The sequence below is a fragment of the Perca fluviatilis genome, chromosome 19 (assembly GCF_010015445.1).
Source record: "Perca fluviatilis chromosome 19, GENO_Pfluv_1.0, whole genome shotgun sequence".
NCBI classification, from domain to species: Eukaryota; Metazoa; Chordata; class Actinopteri; order Perciformes; family Percidae; genus Perca; species Perca fluviatilis.
Window position 1 is genome coordinate 16,275,822 of NC_053130.1, and position 18,448 is coordinate 16,294,269.

Below are 18,448 nucleotides of genomic sequence, written 5' to 3' on the forward strand. Positions count from 1 at the left end.
GAGGGGCAAGGTGGAGGGTGGGGGTGTGGCCTTGACCAACTGCCACTTTTCTCGTATGAAAGCCATGATGTCTCTCTCTCATGGGTTGGCCAAATTCTCTGGGCAGGCAAAGCAGAGAAAGGGGAGGTAACCTCGCTTGTTATGACCTCATAACGAGCAAGATTCCAGAACAGCTCATCTGAGCTTTCATTTTCTCAAAGGCAGAGCAGGATACCCAGGGCTTGGTTTAGACCTATCACCATTTCAAGCCAATTGGGGACCATAGGCAGGCTGGGGGAACTCATATTAATGTTAAAAAACCTCATAAAGTGAAATTTTCATGCCATGGGACCTTTAAATTGTTGTGGTTGTGCATTGTTTTAAGAGAAATGCAGATTTATATTGCAAACTTTCTATAAATGTTGCTCAGTTTTATCTTTTTGGTACCTGGCATTAGGCCATGTTGCTATCCATGCTGCATGTGATTGGTTCACAGGGCCCGCTGAGGCCAGAGAAGAGGCTCCTACTTTGATCTATTGCTGTTCTTTGCTTATGCGGTTATCAGTTATTATCAATGTTTGTGCAGACAGGTGATGGTTGGTGATGTTTTTCATAATATTGTTTGAAATCATACTTTCACAGATTTTGGTTTTATTATCACCATAAGTTGCTGTGTGTGGTTGTTAAATGAAGTGTCTTGTGTTTATGCTCAAGTGGGCTAAGTGATATGTTAATAACAATATTATGGTGTTTTCTGGCTCAAAGATGGAAAACTCACTGTTGAATGTCTCGAAAGAAACTAATGCATTTTGTGATGTAGATTACCTAGATATTACACTTTTTTAAAATGAGACTATAAATCGAGGGGATGGGGTGCCTACAACACCTCTCAGCCCCGGGGCCTAACATTAGCTTAAGGCAACCCTGTGTGTGCATGTACTGTATGTGCGGGTTACAGGCCTCTGTGTAGCCTCAGTGTGCCAGTGAGACTCATTTTTTTGTGCTTATCCTATTACATATAGCTGTGTTCAGAAAGAGTAATGGGCACACTAGAATGTGATGCTATACAGAGATTGTTTATATAATGTAGTTACAGTAGACATGGTTCATTACCTAGCCTGCAGTAGACATTGTGGATAAAATAAGATACAGCCAAATCACTCCATTTTTTGTATTTGTACACAATTCAATCACCTAGGACAGAATCTTTTTCCACTACTAACATGGAAGAAAGAAGTAGGTATATTCGAATGGCTGAACAGCACACTGGTAAGAAGTAACACTGAGGTCATTTATTTTCCTTCTTAATCAGAGCGCACTGGTGCCCTACAGCTGTTGTTTACTATTAAAGCAGGATTAGGGCCAAGTTTTGCTGGGTAGTTCCAGGAGACGGCACTGATCGCGTAGTTGTTCCCAGAATGCGTGGGTCTTTCAGATAATTTCCAGCAGAGTGTCAAGCTAGTGGGGACAACGGCCCCCTCCTCGTCTGCTTTCTAGTGAAAAGACTAGAAAGACGGTCACAAGCAAAGACAGGTACGACTAATGTCAGTCATGACAGTTCAAATGATTTCCTTCAACCAATCTTCATCCTACTTCCCATGTAAAGTATTTCCTTAGTAATACACAAATCACCAGGTTAGGAAATGACCAAAAGTAAATTCTGCAAGGATTAGGATCAAAAGTGCTGTAAATGTATAATGCGCAGTAGATTGACAAAAACAGCTTGAGGGATTATTTGTTATTGATTTATGAATATCAGGGTAAGGAATGCCACCTCCCAGCTCAGTCTTGGTCCCATCAATAATGCATCTACAGTATCTGTGTCCACACAACAAATGAACAACACACTGGCGCCTCCATTATTCATGAGGGATTCCACCTGTAGCACGTTAGCTGTATTATATGTGTCTCATAGGAAGATTTGCAGCAGCTCTGTGCAAGCCATTTAATGCTTGCACTGAGCAGTGGCAGCACTTCAGGAAGAGTAGCTGCTACCTTAGTGGCAGCTGATGGGGATCCAAATAAAGAATAAGGATAAGAATTGATATTATGATGTTCTACCAATGGAGCTAAAACGCTTATATAAATCATCACAGTCCTAAATGAATGGGAAAGGAAATGTATGTGTAAAGATTAATGATAACCATTGATGCAGCATAATGACGTCCATAAATACATAACATAAAATTAAAAATTATAACAATATCTGGTACAAACAAGAGTAGAATCCCCTTTAAAAACCAAAAGGAGCTCCCAGCTGTCCTGTCTCGTTTTGTTTTCCCAGAACAGAGAGGACAGAAAGCACCTATCTGAACAATGTTGACACAGACAGGAACGACTTCTAATAACCAAACCCTTTGGTTGGAAAGATTTAATTGCCCCGTTTTTGCCTTCAAATCCCAGAGGGTTAACTGTTTAAGGGCTATATGTGTATGTAGAAGGGAATGTAAATATACAATTGTATCACATTTTGGCATGTAATAAAAGTGCTTTGGAAATTTGAACTCAAAACATTTCAAATCAAATGAATTGACCCACAAACCGCTGATGTCCGAGGTAAGCCCTCCAACATGGCTATTACTTTCACAGTGTCACAATAAATGACTCCAGCAATCAGGAGGTGAGGGCCACCGTACGACAGAAAGCTACGGGAACTACAGTACAACCACGATTCAGACTGATACTATATATAAGTAGCACATTTTTGTTCATGCAGAGGCATTGTGCCATGTAATCCAAGGTTAATATGACTAGTATTATTAAGTTTACATTTTGTTAAAAAGTTAAATTTTTTTGGGAATACACTGATTCAATTTCAGGACCAGCAACCTCCTGGATTCTCCGCTGGTTGCTGGGCAACTGGTCCAGACAAGGAAAAGTCTGGCATGCTGTGCATACTGTGACACAGGTTGCGTAGAAAAGCAAACCACCCCCTGTGTGCCCAGCACAGCCTAAATGTCAGACTCCTAATGCTTATGGTGTGTGCTTGGGGCGTGTGTGTGGGTGTCTGTGTGTGTGCTGTATGTGTGAATAAAAACAGCAGGGACAAGGCTGGCCCTGAGAGAGCAGTAAATCACATTATGCATTGCAATCTCTATACATCACAGCCACTGCCATTGTGCCCACTGGCTTCCCACTGCTGTTCCAAGTCTCCTCTCCTCTCCGTATTTCACTGCTCTAAAAAGAGTGACTCATTCATAATGTTTGCGTTAATTAAATGTTTGTGTGTGCAAAATGTCCGTATCCAAAGTAGTTTCTGTGTAACAAAGAAGCTCTCTTTCTTTGTGTTATAGGACCGGAGTGTGGAAATGGACGTAACGACTAGACTCTGGGAGGCTGAACAAGGCTAAGAAAGATCCTGTTTATCTATTTATAACAAGGAGATGTATTTCCTTTCTTGTGTGTCTTTGTTCTTATCGCCTAGCATGCATTTTTAAAATCGCATAAACCCTGTATTTCTCACACCCACAAACACGCCTCACCAAGAATGGGTTGCTTTGATCGACAGGGAGCGTGGCAGTGATGGTCAGAGGCTGCCTGTTGGAGTAATTACAGAGCAGCCATGTTACCAGGCCTGGACTAGTCCCACAAGTAGAGGAAACGGCAGCAGTGCAGTGCATAGGTAGGGTTTCACCTCAAAAGGCACTCCACCTTTGTTCTGTTCAGTGGACTGTCATGTAAGGACATGCAGACAGCAAATTTCTTCTGCGACCCTTGTCAAATTGAACCCTGACCCCCTTTAAGACAGGTGAAAGGCTCCTTCTTAGGTCACGCCTAAGTCACAGTTTTCCATTTCTGTTCCCCTATAAGCAGGGGTCAATTATTTAAAAGGGAAGGGTAAATGACCCATGAAATGATGAGATAAATGGCAATTCATGTTCTCATAAATTGTCATAAACAGGCAGCCGAGGATTGCATCAATTTTTTTCCCTTCCTGCTGTCATCTTCCTCCCCTTCAACCCTTCTAATTCTGAGTGACTAGTTAAGTCTTTTCCAGTGTTTTAACAATGTCCACATGCCATCTGTGAAATCACATATGATTTGCCCCCTGTGTTTATATTCCTGAGGGTAGAGGACCAAATGAACAACAATAGCTTCCCAGCAGAGACGGCTTTTTCTGGCTACCAAACAGTGGCTCCTTTGGGGGAACTTATGGGAGACCTGAAGAACAATGACAGATGAAGATGCTTTGGGACTGGGAAAAGAGAGAAGGTGTAGACAGAGGAAAATACATACAACATTCAAAAAAACTAATATAGATAAACAAAAAGAAAGGATATAAATTCAACAAAGGGGAGGGGGTTGGGGGGGGGGGGTAAAGAGGATAGACTGGAAAGAAACCTGTGGCTTTTTGAAAACTTGCCAGCATACTTCTGTTGCTCATGTTCAGTTGAGACAATGTGCAGTAGAGCAGCTGCTAAGCTCAGCAGTTTTCCATTTTCCAGCCCCTTTCAGAGAGCAGAGCACAGGGCAGCAAAACTAATCAACAATACCTAGCCTCTGTCCACCAACACTGCCCATCACAAGCACCCATTCAATCAGGATATCATTCATCATGCAAATTAGAGAAATAAGTTCTTAGGTACTTATGATTACCAGAAATGCAAAGTATAAGACCAAATCTTTTGCGATTTCTAAACAGCAACAATTTTAGAGAAGGATTTAGAATCTACACTAAATGTTCTTCTCACTTCAAGACAAAACATAACAACATAACAAATCTCTGCACTCAAGAGTGTGTTTCTGAGTCTTAATGCCCCTTTAAAGTCTTAATTAAATGTCTGCGTGGGAAAGATCTTTCAATCGCCCACTCCCACAAGACCATTACTGCCTATTCCTGCAGATGTGCCAACCCACTCTGTGCCAACCCACTCACACCTGAGATTCTGACCACTCCTGGTTGTTTTTATTGAAAATCTCTCAGCCCTGGCCCACAGGGGAAATTAACACACATTAGCCCCATGGGTTCTTTTAATGTCATGTTTTAACAGTTTAAAATATTTAGAATTTATTTAGAATAAATAAGCCTTGCTGTCTTGCTTCAGTAGTGGTTGTGTTATTTTTTTCAAATCATATTTGTATGTCCTAATGCCACTGATTGTTTATAGGCAAATAATAATAATAATAATAATAATAATAATAATAATAATAATAATAATAATAATAATAATAATAATAATAACAACTTTTATTTATATAGCACCTAATGTAAGTATATACTGCATTGATCCAAACATAAGATGATTAGAAGTCATCCTGTTCAACCAGTTTTTGATAATCACATTTTTCCATTTCACCAACTCCGATTTTGCTATTTTGTGGTTGGCCTTTTTCACAGCAGAAGATTCGACTTGACATGGCAGGAAAAGCACAGGTGGAACTAATAACATTAATCAATGCTCTGTCCCAGTACTCCAACAGTGAGCCAACGTGCACATTACCAAAGACCTGGGACTAGTACATTTAAATTGAATGCAGCCATTACTAATGTTAATTACACCTGTGATTTTCCTGATATGACATGTCAAAATGTCTGCGATGAAGAAGGCCTATTGCCAAAGCTTTCAGCTGACCGCTTAGGACTGTTCCCATGCATTACTGTGGCGTCTAAAGCCAGACTAATAATTCAGTGACATATATTGTATTGTCATATATGTTCGCTGACAAGAAATGTCAGAAGAGATGTAACAAAAATGTGTATGTACCAATGTAGAAAAGGTGTTGCCTTTACAGTACTAAATTTGACAAGTGAAGACATGTTTTATTTTCAAATATAAAATCACCATAATCTTTAATAACAAAATGTAAGGGATTTCTATCAAAATATTGGTGTATGTTAATAAGTATCATATCATCATCAGTCAGGCTCTAATAGCATAGTTTTCCTGCTATTCATTGGAGTTGGGGAAATCAAACCAAGATATGTTTGCCAATGCCATCAGTTTCTTCTAATCCTTTGAGCCTTTTCTCCCCCTAGCACGTAAAACATAACATAAATCTCATCTTTGTGTAGTTTGTCCAAGTGGGACTAGTGAAGCATTTCTGGCTTCATTTTGTTTTTCAGGCACATACTCACAAAAGACGAAAAGATTTGTTTTTGGGCTCATAATCTTAAACAAGATTCAGTGACATCATACGTCTTGGCTGCTTGATTTATGCAAGCTAAAATTTCTAGTTACACAAGAAATGTTATATCCATGACATTTACTGCGTACTTTTATGCTTCCCAAATAATGAATCCTGTCGATTCTGAACACTCATGAGCTTCCTCCCAGTGGCACCCATTAGACCAAAATGTCAACTTTGCACATAATGTAATCTAATATGCATAATCTAATAAGCAGTTTGCCATGAAATTTGCTGAGCAAATGCTCCCAAGGGGATAAACCCTTTGCTTTAGCCCAACTCCAACTTATTGTTCATTCCCTGAGCATTAGTTAAAGAGCTGGGAGCTGCTCTGTAAAATGATATTGCTCAACATTTTCCTCAATCTATTGCTACAGAATGACTGATGTCCAACAAGTAAATATACATATTTAGTGGTACATGAAATTCAATTTGAATAGAGAAACCTTTGCAGTTTGTAAAAGTTGATATGTAAGGAAATGTACCTATTTTAGAATATTAGATTTTGAACCGAGCTATTATGTAAAATCCAGTTTACACTTTGCCATCGTTTAAAGATTGTTTAAACAAAAGGTATGAAATGTCAGGCAAAGCACTTTTAAAGCACCAACATAGACACTTACATGTGTATGAAAAGCTTGCTCTGTCCCCCTTTCTGAGCTGTCCATGGTGCTGAAAAGCTTAAGAATAGCTGAGAACAACAGTCATTATGTTTAACACATCCTGCCAAAACACTGAGATGGAGCACAACTGCTGCATGTCACCGTGGCCAATGGATTCCACTCCTCAGATGAGCACCATAGACAGCATTGCATTGTTGGAATATTAGCGCTAATCCCTGGTGAACATCATAATTGAACCACACATTTCAACACAGACCACAAACTACCCAGAAGCACCCAGGAGGGTGAATCCTAATTGACAATGGTAGGGAAAAATGCCATTAAAATAATATAGTGAGTAGTAATGACCCAACAGTACTTATCATACACGTGTATATCTGCCCACTATTCAGAATCAATTGTGTTCTCACATTTGCCACATTTCGAAGCCGAGTGTCAACAATGCTGTAATCTATTTTTAATTCAAATGTTTCAAATAATTACCATGGAGCCACATTTCTGTAACATGACCTCCACTGAATTGATATCATATTAACACACTATTTCCAATGTAACACAAGAAAACTGGCAATGCAATTAAATCTATGAAAAGAAAAGGGAGGAATGTGTTAACAGACAACATGTACACTTCCGAGCATTATACAAGTCCATCAGACAAAACATGACCAAAGAATGAGACGTCACATCTGGCACTGAAGCCATAACAAATGGCTTTATAACAGACGCCAATTACACATGATAAAAAGTACATACCGTGTTCATACAAATATGCAAATATTTCATATTTATTGTGTATAATGGGGCTCAACTATCTGTGACAATCACTGACATCATCACTCAATGCACATCAAAGTGGAGAAGATCATTTGTATCTGCATTGTTTGTCATTAATGTTCATCCATGATGTTTAAAATAGCTCCCATTCATGCAAATCATATCTATCAATACAGATTAGAAATATATAGAGCCCAAATGGTAATCCAAGGCAACTTCATAGTCTTCCAACTACTGACCATTTATAGCGCTGCCTAATCTCAATGGCATAAGCTATCAGAGAGAGAGCAGCATGGCAGCTCTCTATATTATCATCCATCTTTAATGAGGCATTCAGCAATGAACCCATGCACTCTGTGCATCATCTGTACATGATGTCTACACATGCTGTCATTTGGGGCTCAACGCTATGCGCGTCATCTTACAAAGCTCATGTCACTCTGAAATTGGTCTTGCTTGCCTCGCTTGGTTCATGTCTAGAAACATTTTACAGCTTTCAGAGCAATGCCGGGCAGCAGAAGGAACCTGAGTGAGACAGCACCTTCTGGGATTTCACTTTTGCAAGCATCAAACAAGGCTGTAATTGACAGCTGGACTATTCATTCTACACAGCCTCTCTGGAAAATGTCAGAAGAAGTCAAGAGGTAAATCATTGTGTAGCAGGCCCGCTCACTTTGGCTGAACAGGGTTCAGCTTGTAGGCTGCCATTCACTGTCAGTCGCACTTGTATTTCCCCATTAAAAAAAACAACATTTTACTAGTGTCTAGTGCTCACTTAACTAATAGACAGTGGAATGCTGCCAAAGTGGGTGCAATCTAAGCTTTGTAGCATAGTGGCTATGAAGGCACATTGCTGGTACACAGAGAGCCTGCTAGGACAATGACAATTAGCATATTAGCCTAGCCCCCTTGGTGGTTAATTGAGACAGGTTGCTGAGGGCAGTGGTTGTGGTGTCAGTTCTGCATAATCTTAACACGTTCCTATCTGTCTCTGAGATCTTATATATGCTCGTATGTTCACCTACAGGGCCGGCCTCACAGAGCTATTCATGTTGCCAAGAGAGCTGATCTCTAAATAGGAGGCAGAACCACTGCCTGCTGAGATCTATGAAGGTCACTGCCGTGTCCTCTACACACTCCCTCTCCCTCTGTCTCAATCTCTCTCTCTCCTATGTGCATCAGTGCACACACCTCAAAGCAACAATTATAACGTTAACCATGTTCTGATGTCCACATATCAGTGCTCCAATGGCTTCCTTGATTTCTGAGGGTGGGTGGTGGGCTAAGGGGAGTGAAGCGAAGATGAGGGAGAGAGTGGGAAATGGCTGGCTCTGCCTGATGATCCGCACCAGAAAAGACTAGTCCTAGGGCTGTGTATGTGCTGGCCTGTCTGGTTGGTTGCTGTGCTTCCGTGCAATGGCATGGAAGGTTGGGACATTTCTTGTTTTTTAACACTTCTGTATGACAAACCTTAAACTAAAATCTGGCTATTCGGCTTGATATGAATACAGAGTTTAATGTATAAAATGGTGAGAAAATCTCAGCAGTAAAAGACTGTAGAAAAACATTGCATGTGCATGTAGACTCTAAACAATACTGAACAATGAATGACAAGAATGCTACTCACAACATTTTTCTCTGTCACTCTCACATACAAAAACACAAACATTTGCAGATTTGAGAAACGCATGTGAGCATAAAAATTAAGCTGCAAAAGAAAAAGTAACGCCTATATGCACTAAGGACTAGTATGCAGTGGAAGCACTGGCAGCTAAGGAAAAGACATGCCATTGCCCTTTTTTATATACCTTAAATACCTGTGAAAACCCACATGCCAAATACATATCTAAGTGTGATTATTAATGCCTTTTTAAAATAACTTCATCTTAACTCTTCTCTCTAATCGCTTAAACTCCTGCAATAGCATTACATTTGATGATTTCTATGCCCTGGCTTTAGGGAGAGTGCACACACACACACCCTCTGATTGTAAGTAGTTTAAGGACAACAGCAGCTGAGGAAGAAAGCTGGTAGACTAGAAACCATAAGCCATGATCCCGCTGGCTAGCGGGACACTAGCTAGCTATCTCCCTCCTGCAGGCTCCCTTGCCAGCTTAGCCAAGCCGGTCTCAACCAGCAGATCTATATGCAAATGATTTTCCACTGCCAGTTTGACTCGGCAAGGATCAGGTGGCTTAGACCCTATCACACATTTCCAATGATGGGAATGCCAGTCTAGCACTCTTCCCCCATGTGGAGCCAGGTATACCGTTCCCTCTAACCTTTAACCCTTTAAATAGTTCCTGGGGTGTGGAAGTCCTTTTAATAGTTCGGTGACTGGCCAAAGAAGACATAACAGCATGACAGCAGGGGAGCACAGTTTGGGTACACAGGGGGGTTGACCTCTGTGTTTGCCTCATGATATACATAGTCTGGCCAGATATATAGCCTCTCCTTGTCTGTGGATTACCATACATCAGCATGGCACACTACAGTTGTCCCTAGATGGCCATCAAATCAGGCCCAGAGAATTAGGGATTAGGGCCTTGAAAAGAGAGGATCTCCACTGAAGAATAACTTATGAGTCACACATTCCATATTAGAGTATGAGAAAAGAAAGTTAATCAGTGATGCTGGACAAAGCACATTTGAAAAAGCTTACATTAAATCGACTGTGTTGCTGATTTCATCTGTTTTGTGTCACTGTCAACTGAAAAACTTTGGATTTTAGACCGTTGTTAGGACAAAAATAGCCATTTCAAGATGTCACAAACTGTTTTCTGAAATTTTATAGACTAAATAGATAGTCAGTTAATCGACAAACTAATAAAACTGAATAACATCTTTAGATACAGCCGCACTCCTGATAACAGGGGCTGGGGACAGGCATGCGTGCTGTGGTGGAAACTGGTCACGCTTTGCCCTGGGACAGCTGTGAGGCATGCTCACTCCTACCAAGTGTCAACAACACATGACAAGACACATGCAAGTCAACCACTGGCCACAAGAACATAGTAGTCTTCCTACACACACACATTCTTAAGATGAGATGGAAAACTAAGGAAGTGTGTATCTGTGTGTGTGTGTGTGTGTGTGTGTGTGTGTGTGTGTGTGTGTGTGTGTGTGTGTGTGTGTGTGTGTGTGTGTGTGTGTGTGTGTGTGTATATATATATATATATATATATACAGTGTTGGAAGTAACAGCGTTTAAGTATAACGGTGTTACTAACGGCGTTATTTTTTCAGTAACGGAGTAATCTAATTAATTACTTTTCCCATCGTTGCAACGCCGTTATCGTTACTGAGAATGTAAAGTGGCGCGTTACTACAATTTGGTTGAATGAAGCGCGAGGTGGCTTTCGCTACACATCAGCTGCCTGGAGAGAGCGATGCCCTGCTCACGCTGTCTCACTGCACGCTCTGACTACAACTAAATTCAAGACAGCGACAATGGAGACGAGCCAGGGAAATTCAAAGGTAGCGTTCTCGAACTGGAAGCACCGGCACATTGAAATTAAAGGCAAGAATGTTTATGTAACATGCACGCTATGTCCAGGAAAAAAGACTTTGTCCACGTCTGCCTCAAGCAACTCGAATCTTATGAAGCTTTGACGTTAAAGATGTTATAGAACGTAATAGCGTTATAGAACATAAAAAATAATGTCACAGTTACTTTGCTGAGTAACTAATTACTTTTACAATGTGATAACTGAGTTACTAACTCAATTACTTTTTGGGAGAAGTAATTTGTAACTGTAACTTATTACTTTTTTAAAGTAAGATGACAACACTGTGTATATATATATATATATATATATATATATATATATATATATATATATACACACACACACACACGTATGTGCACAGAAAGTCTTTATCAGGTGTTTTGTGTTATCCAGTCCTGCTCAAGTCATTAGGTCTTTTCACTTTTTTATTTCTTCAATTAGCTCTACATTTCAATAAGCTAGTGTGGGCCAAGCTGAGCCAAGTTAGGCTGAGGGTAGCAAGAGCAACAGCTGATGTCAGGGTGTGTGCTCTATGCTGCTCTGGCGAAATGCAGCTGGTCTGTTGCCAAGCAAAAAGGAGTACACAGGCTCACAACAGTTCCTCTCTGCAGGCACCACCACAATCCATTCCACTTAAAGGTAAGGGTGTAGCAGCATACCTCATTCACTCTGCCATAGATTCGGCTTTTCCTTGTCACACAAATGTGTCCGCCTATGTGACACATGCAAACACTGAGGCGGGTTTCAAACTCAGGTTTGATTAATTGCTCTGCAGTGAAAGCAAAGCTGTCGTACGTAAAAAAATCGATAACAATCTCCTATGATGGAAATGCTTTTGTGATAATTTAAAATTCACCAAGGCTGCCATATCTCATTAGATGGCTGATCATAAGATGGATTCATAACTTTTGGTTCAAAAAACAGATTTACTTTTCCACCTTTAAACTTAAAGCTATGAAGTGTTAGGTGATAATATGTTTGCTTCATCATGAACTGTGAAGACTGACTAGGGTCAGAGAAAACGGAGCCTAGACCAGATGTGTGCTCGCCGTATCTCTTTATTAGTCGCATTATGGGAGCAGTGTCTGGCCTTCACTGAGGAGAACCAAGGCACAGCACATCAAACTCTCATTAGATAAAATGAAACTTTAATGATCCCATTTATTGCCATGGGGACACTGGGCTGGTGCAGCAGCAAACAAACCTGAGAAACAACAGGAGCTAAATACAAATGATCTCAGAAAGAAGGGGAAAATAGCAGTAGAAAATAAGTATTTGTTAAAGAGAAGTATACAAGCCAAAATATGATGTGTCAAAAAAATTTATGGTTTAAAGCATTGAGAGTGTTTCCACGCTTGCAGAGGAGAAAGCATCAATTGTAGATTTTACTGGCGGTGAAGGTACTGTAGCTCCATCAACCCTCTTGCTGAGCAGAAACAATTGTACAATCCTGACGGCTGTTGGCTCTAAAGTGCACATAAAACACTCCATGTTGCACCTTAGGGGGGTGAGAGGGAGGTGTATTTTTGTAGTCCTCATTTTATATACTGTATGTCCAGTAATACAATGTGTAGTTTGTAGTTTGGAAGTATTGTCAGTTCAGACCAGTTTGCAGCTTATGTGTGCGATAACCACTCCAGGTACTTTTAAGGGCGATCCATCTCCCTCTTTACGGCATTATGACAGGTGTCAGTTATCACTCTGTCACAAGTGTCCTATCAGCTCTTCATCTTACTGATGCAGAGCTGCAGACTGTTCCCCCTTAACACCTCAAGATGAAGCTGTCTACACACCTCTCTCGTGTAAAGTAACACAAACTAGTGGCGACCCTCAGCTACATCATATTGATGTAAAAATATCACTAAGTAAGCGAGGAAATCAGGGTAACCTGTCAGTCACATCATTTTGCACATTGGCTAAGAGCATAAAAGAAGTTATTTTTAAAAGCATCCGCTGATATTAACCTGCTGTCTAATTAACCAGCTCACAAAGTCAAAAAGTAGGGAAGCAATCAAGGACTATTTTCAATATTGGTTAATCTGCTGATTATTTTTTTTATTAATCATTTCATTTATAAAATATTAAAAAAATGTGAAAGAAAAAGTTCAAAATCACAATTTCCCAAATGCCAACTTTAAATCTTCAAATCACTTATTTTGTCCGACCACTAGTTCAAACCCCAAAGTAATTACTCTGTTTATGACCATAATTTTATGATCAACTTTTCCTTTCAGCTCTAATAAAAAAAAGTTTTTAAATTAGACATTGTCTATGTCAAAACTAAAATTCTATTCCATTAAAATCCGTTATCAAGATGAATTATCATATTTACAGTTTTTGTTATTTATACTTGTGAGTTTAGTTTGATAACTAAACTCGTTTAAATCGTTTAAAACAATGCGGTTCATTCCCCAGCCCTACAAACCGACCACGTCAGGTATTTTTAATTTTTTTTAATAAAGCCATGTCTTTACAAAGCCATTCATGTTTGAATAGAGATTGGTGCCACAAATGCAAAGCCTCTATACTCCTCCTTCCCACGCATCCCAAATAACAGAGGCATCATATAAGAACTCCTGGAGGTGGCATGACGCAGAGTAGATAACTAGACCGTTAGATAACCATACAGCAGTGAAGCAGCACAGCACAGAAAACAGCACAAAAACTCTACAAATTCAGCAAGACTACATGAGCATAGGTAAGGGGAAATAGAGCGGGCTTACATGCTAACAAGCCTTGCAACTTGGCAGTGGTTTCCTCCACTTCAGCATCACTGAGTAGTTGTGCTTCGTTTTCTGTAAGTCATACATATGCAATTAGCATTGTCTTGCGTGAGTCTTTCCCTTAGTAGGAAATCCCTTATTTAGAATGTGTGAAGTCTCGAGACTGCACTGTGAAAAGAGAGTGATATAATGAAGCACATGCAGACAGATTGAGAACTGGTGTTTGCAGAGGGATGTACTGTAGGGAATATTGAATTACAAATGTGGTTGATATGTGGCTTAAAAATTACATGTGAGCACTCTGAAACACCCAGCAGATAAATGATGCCATAAATATTGCCACTGTGTTAGAAAAATCAATATGGGTTTTTTTTCTTTTCTTTTTTATGTTGCTTTTTTTAGTGCACCCGGGAGACGGCACCAGAACTATAAAACATAGTTTTGTTGTCTGCCATACAATTGCATGTCTTGTTTTAAAAAGATATAAATAAAAAGGTGATTATACCCAGTTCCTTGGACTAACTGGTTTTGCAGTAATAAGATCAGTACAGGTCACCATCAGACTACTGTCTTTGTACAGTCCAGATTCCAAAGTCTCAAAAAGTTGCCTCCCCGCCCCCACACACATTTTTCTTTGCTGCATCTACCTATCTCATTCCTTCTTCCAGTATGACCAATGGCCTCTCCCTTACAATCCTGCTAGAGAAGAAGGCCAGTTAAAAGAATTAGGACACAGCTGTGTGTCAATGGCAGAGCACAGGAGGACACAATGCAATGCAACACCCCCTCTCAAACCCTTCATCACCCTCACACCCCCTGTTTCCACTTCCTCCTGTGTCTCTCTCTGAGTTTCCACCTCTATTTCCTTGCCTCTAATTCCAGGTTCCCAGTACTGCCAGAGAAAGCCCACCACCCCGCCACTCCAACTATGCATCCTGTTTCTGACACATGCCAACTTAGCCGGCCGCACTAGTCAGCTGAGCACAGATCCAGTTTCCCCTTCTTAATACTCCTAACAAGCCTTTTCCCTCTGGCAGCCAAGTGTCAAAGTCACCTAACGGGATAGCTCTGCCTTCCGCACACAGCAACACATGCTTTCATTTTTCACCGTTTCTTCTCATTTATAAAGGGATGAGATGCAACCAGATACCAACCAGCAGGCCCAAGATGGATACCTCATTATATTTGCATGGTTTACTTTCATCACTTTCCTAGCAAGATGATGTAAAGTAAGAAGGATGGCATATGGTTTGGTGCCATTTCTGATACTGAGATCCATGAGCAAAACAAAATGACAGGAGGCAGACAGCCAAGTAAAAGCCTAAATAGCACACTGGGCAGAATTATCTCTCAGTGGTAAATAAGAGGTGTAAATGGGACGATTTTTTTAATCAAAATAATACTTAATAATCTGAGTCCCAGAGACCTGTTTGAATTTTAGCTCAGATATAATGTAAATGTCTTCTAGTGTTTTTCAATATGCAGCCAATAGCTGGACAATTCAAAAGTAATGTAGAAAGCCTTAACTTAAGACAATCAGCATAGTTTCAGTAATATCTTATATCTAGATCTACTTTGTAACACAACTTTATTTAACTATTATCTACTATGTTTTTTGTTGTGCATATACGTGAGTGTGATATATGATTGAAATGAATACACCCAGTTTTTTCATCTCACATCATTCAGTGAGGCAAAGTATTGAAGGCTATTTTCTGCTGTTATTGTCAGTTTATGATGATGACTCTATGCCCCGTCTCCCATCAATACCAAACAGTAATGGGTAGAAAAGGGCAAAGGCCACCAAAAGGACAGAGACATAGCTCATCCATTTGAATTGGACACAACCCAAACATATCAAGGACAAGGACGCTCACCATAGCTCTCTCTCTTTCTTCCGTCCATCACTACATCCTCTTTTCAACACTTTTCTACTTAATTCTGGCACTTGCCATTACCTGATTCTTTCTGCATAAAATTTCTAATTATTTTATAATTTCAAGCAGACAATAAAACACATTAGGCCATTTTTTGCACACTCTGAGCTGCATTACCTTTTTACTGACCCTCTGTTCAGCCAGGGGACCACTTGCACTATACACAAGTGTGTGAGTCATGTATCAAGCAGGCTTTATTTAATAGACGTGAATCAACCATGATTCATCGTTAAAGCAGGCCACCCCAAGCAAAGTAATGGGCAGTCACCCTTTTTTAAATACTATTTCTATATCAGTCCTGCAGACAGGTTACCTTCATGATTTTACAAAGACATTTAATGTGCAGCAAAAACACATCCCAAGCACCAGTGAGTGCAAACATTTAAGAATAGAATAACAGAAAGCTGTGAGAAAGAATGCTGTTTCCAGGGAAATATTGCAGAGTTGTTGCATACCATGAAAGGGACAGCCTCAATGTCGTTGGGTCTGCAGGAGAAGCCTTCATTAGGTCTCACTGGTGGAATGTGTAGGATCATATGTTCAGTTACATACATACTAATGTACGTCTAGTTTCGCATTAGAAGTAAAAAGCTGATGGGCGGTTAGGATACTTTGATGTACGTTGAAGCAAAATAAAATGAAGGAACTGCTCTCCTCTCATCCCCACCATGTCTACCATGCAACACCACCCCCTTCATTCAAGAGTGCGAGTTGGTAAACACAGCCAACGGATAATAATCATATTCAAGGGATACATTCAAAATGGTACTGCATTATTGGTAGCCTACTTGATATTTGTTTCGGTGGGTGCAGATGTTGAAGAAGCCATCTAACTCAGCTGAGTGGCATGCCACTTGCACAATGAAGGCTAATACAGAACAAGAAGTCAGGCCAGTGTCTCAGAAAAATACAATATGGGCACCAGGGGTTATGTATGAGGTGTTTAAAGAGATTTTACATCTACAAACTATTTGTGGATAAACTAGCAGCCATACCTTGTGTTTGACGTTGCAGTGGCAGCAAACAGTCCACATATATTTGAGGGTTCTCCACAGCAGGATGATGAAGAGACCCCCAAAAAACGTCACCATGGAGGAGGCGAGGAATGCCCACCACATGCGCTGTCCATTATTGTCGCAGGGCACCTCAGACGAGAACGGGATGACAACGTCTTCCATCTTGGATATTAAGATTGAAGAGTCCGGATTTATATTATTAATGATATTGCTTGTCCTCATAGAGCTGTCGCTTCCATGGGGAACGGTGCCATCTGCCTCAGCTAGCATTTAGGAGCCTTGGATAGCCTGTGCCAGCGTCCCCAGCCCCACTCACCAGCCATATTGCTTGGAAAAAAATCCCCCCCTCACTGTAGAATATGTTCACCCACCCGATGGAGTCTCTTTCTGTATTTTAGCAGCCTATGAATTGTTTATTCGTGACAGCGTGAGACACCGCACACGCGAACCGGACCAAAATAGTGGGTCGGTGGCCCTTGGAGAGAGGCATTTAAATCCGCAATATTTACTAATTGTCATTGCTTCTCAGCCTGAGGGGTTTTCTGGCTCTTTCACGCCAAAAGCCATGGTGAAGACGGCGTCGTTTGCAGCCGTCGAGGCTGCCAATGATATTTCGGGTAATGGTAAACACAACGACAGTGGAATTGTTTACTGCAGCCTGTTGTCGGCGAGGCACCTCTCTAGTTGTCTTCCATTCAGGGATCCTGTCGATCAGCAGCCGGAGATTTCGATCGATCGTTCTCACTTTCTTTAGGCGTCAATCGACCGTGAACGGCTTGCAACAAAACGAAAAACAAAAAGAGATAATTTAAATATACAACTGAATAGCTGTCTCTGAAGACTACATCATCTTGCGGGCGTTTTAGTTGTCAATTCTGCGTAAAAAGGACTCGCGCTCGGGTGGATGTCACTGTCTCCATTCGATCCCCTGCAGCCCTGGCACAGAGCGGCCAGCTGAGAGCGCCTGTCAGATCCGCTCCAGAGGAGAGTGGGGAGATTTACAGGTAGGAGGGCGGAGCGAAGCGCTAATAATAAAGATGGACAGAGGGCAGTAATACCGCGACGATGTTTATTCCAAGTGCCGACCGGTCTGCGCTGCTTGGGTGTATAAAAGAGGTAGGCTACAATTGCGTCTTTGCGTCTTTGGTGCGCGCTAATGACGCACGTCGCAACAACGAGGAGGCTTTGAAAAGCAAGCTATATCGATCAGTGATAAATTTAAGCATTATAGCGGACTATATAAACATCACAGGAAACGATGAGTCCCCATGGTAATTGTAGTGATGACAGTGGATATAAAACGACGATAAAGTGAGGTTACTTATCATTGACAACAACACTGTCAGTTGCTGTAGGGATGTTATTGTACTGACTTTTCATTAAGGATAGTGCTCCATTTTTTCAGTAACTGAGTCTGTGGCTTGTCATCAATGGATGGTAGGCGTCCCTGTTTTCATTTTGTGAAATGCAGTTAATAAAAGGCGTCACACACACACACACACACACACACACACACACACACACACACACACACACACACACACACACACACACACACACACACACACACACACACAGGGAGTGTTATGAATGTCCTTCCCAGTCAATTACTGTAATATGCTTACACTTTTAGCTCACATATTAGGTCAAAAACAGGTGGGGATTGGTGATGACGGCGAGGCATGACTAACAGTAGTTTATGGTTGCATATGGGTGCCCCTCAAGTAGCCAGCCAGACCAAAAGATATGGGGAAACAGCTG

At 40.8% G+C, this 18,448-nt stretch overlaps 1 protein-coding gene across 25 annotated transcripts in view; it reads right to left on the bottom strand.

The window, feature by feature from the left end:
* The window catches only part of kcnma1a (potassium large conductance calcium-activated channel, subfamily M, alpha member 1a), a 145,069-nt gene extending 127,274 nt beyond the window's left edge, over positions 1–17,795 (bottom strand). For 16 of the 25 annotated variants that reach the window (XM_039782974.1, XM_039782973.1, XM_039782977.1 and 13 more), the window contains exon 1: positions 16,667–16,957. In XM_039782974.1, coding sequence (XP_039638908.1) covers positions 16,667–16,957 — 291 coding nt within the window. Of the gene's footprint in view, positions 1–16,666 lie in introns of all 25 variants that reach the window. The other 9 variants (XM_039782964.1, XM_039782987.1, XM_039782986.1 and 6 more) reach the window with 3 other exon arrangements.
* Between the last annotated feature and the right edge of the window lie 653 nt (positions 17,796–18,448).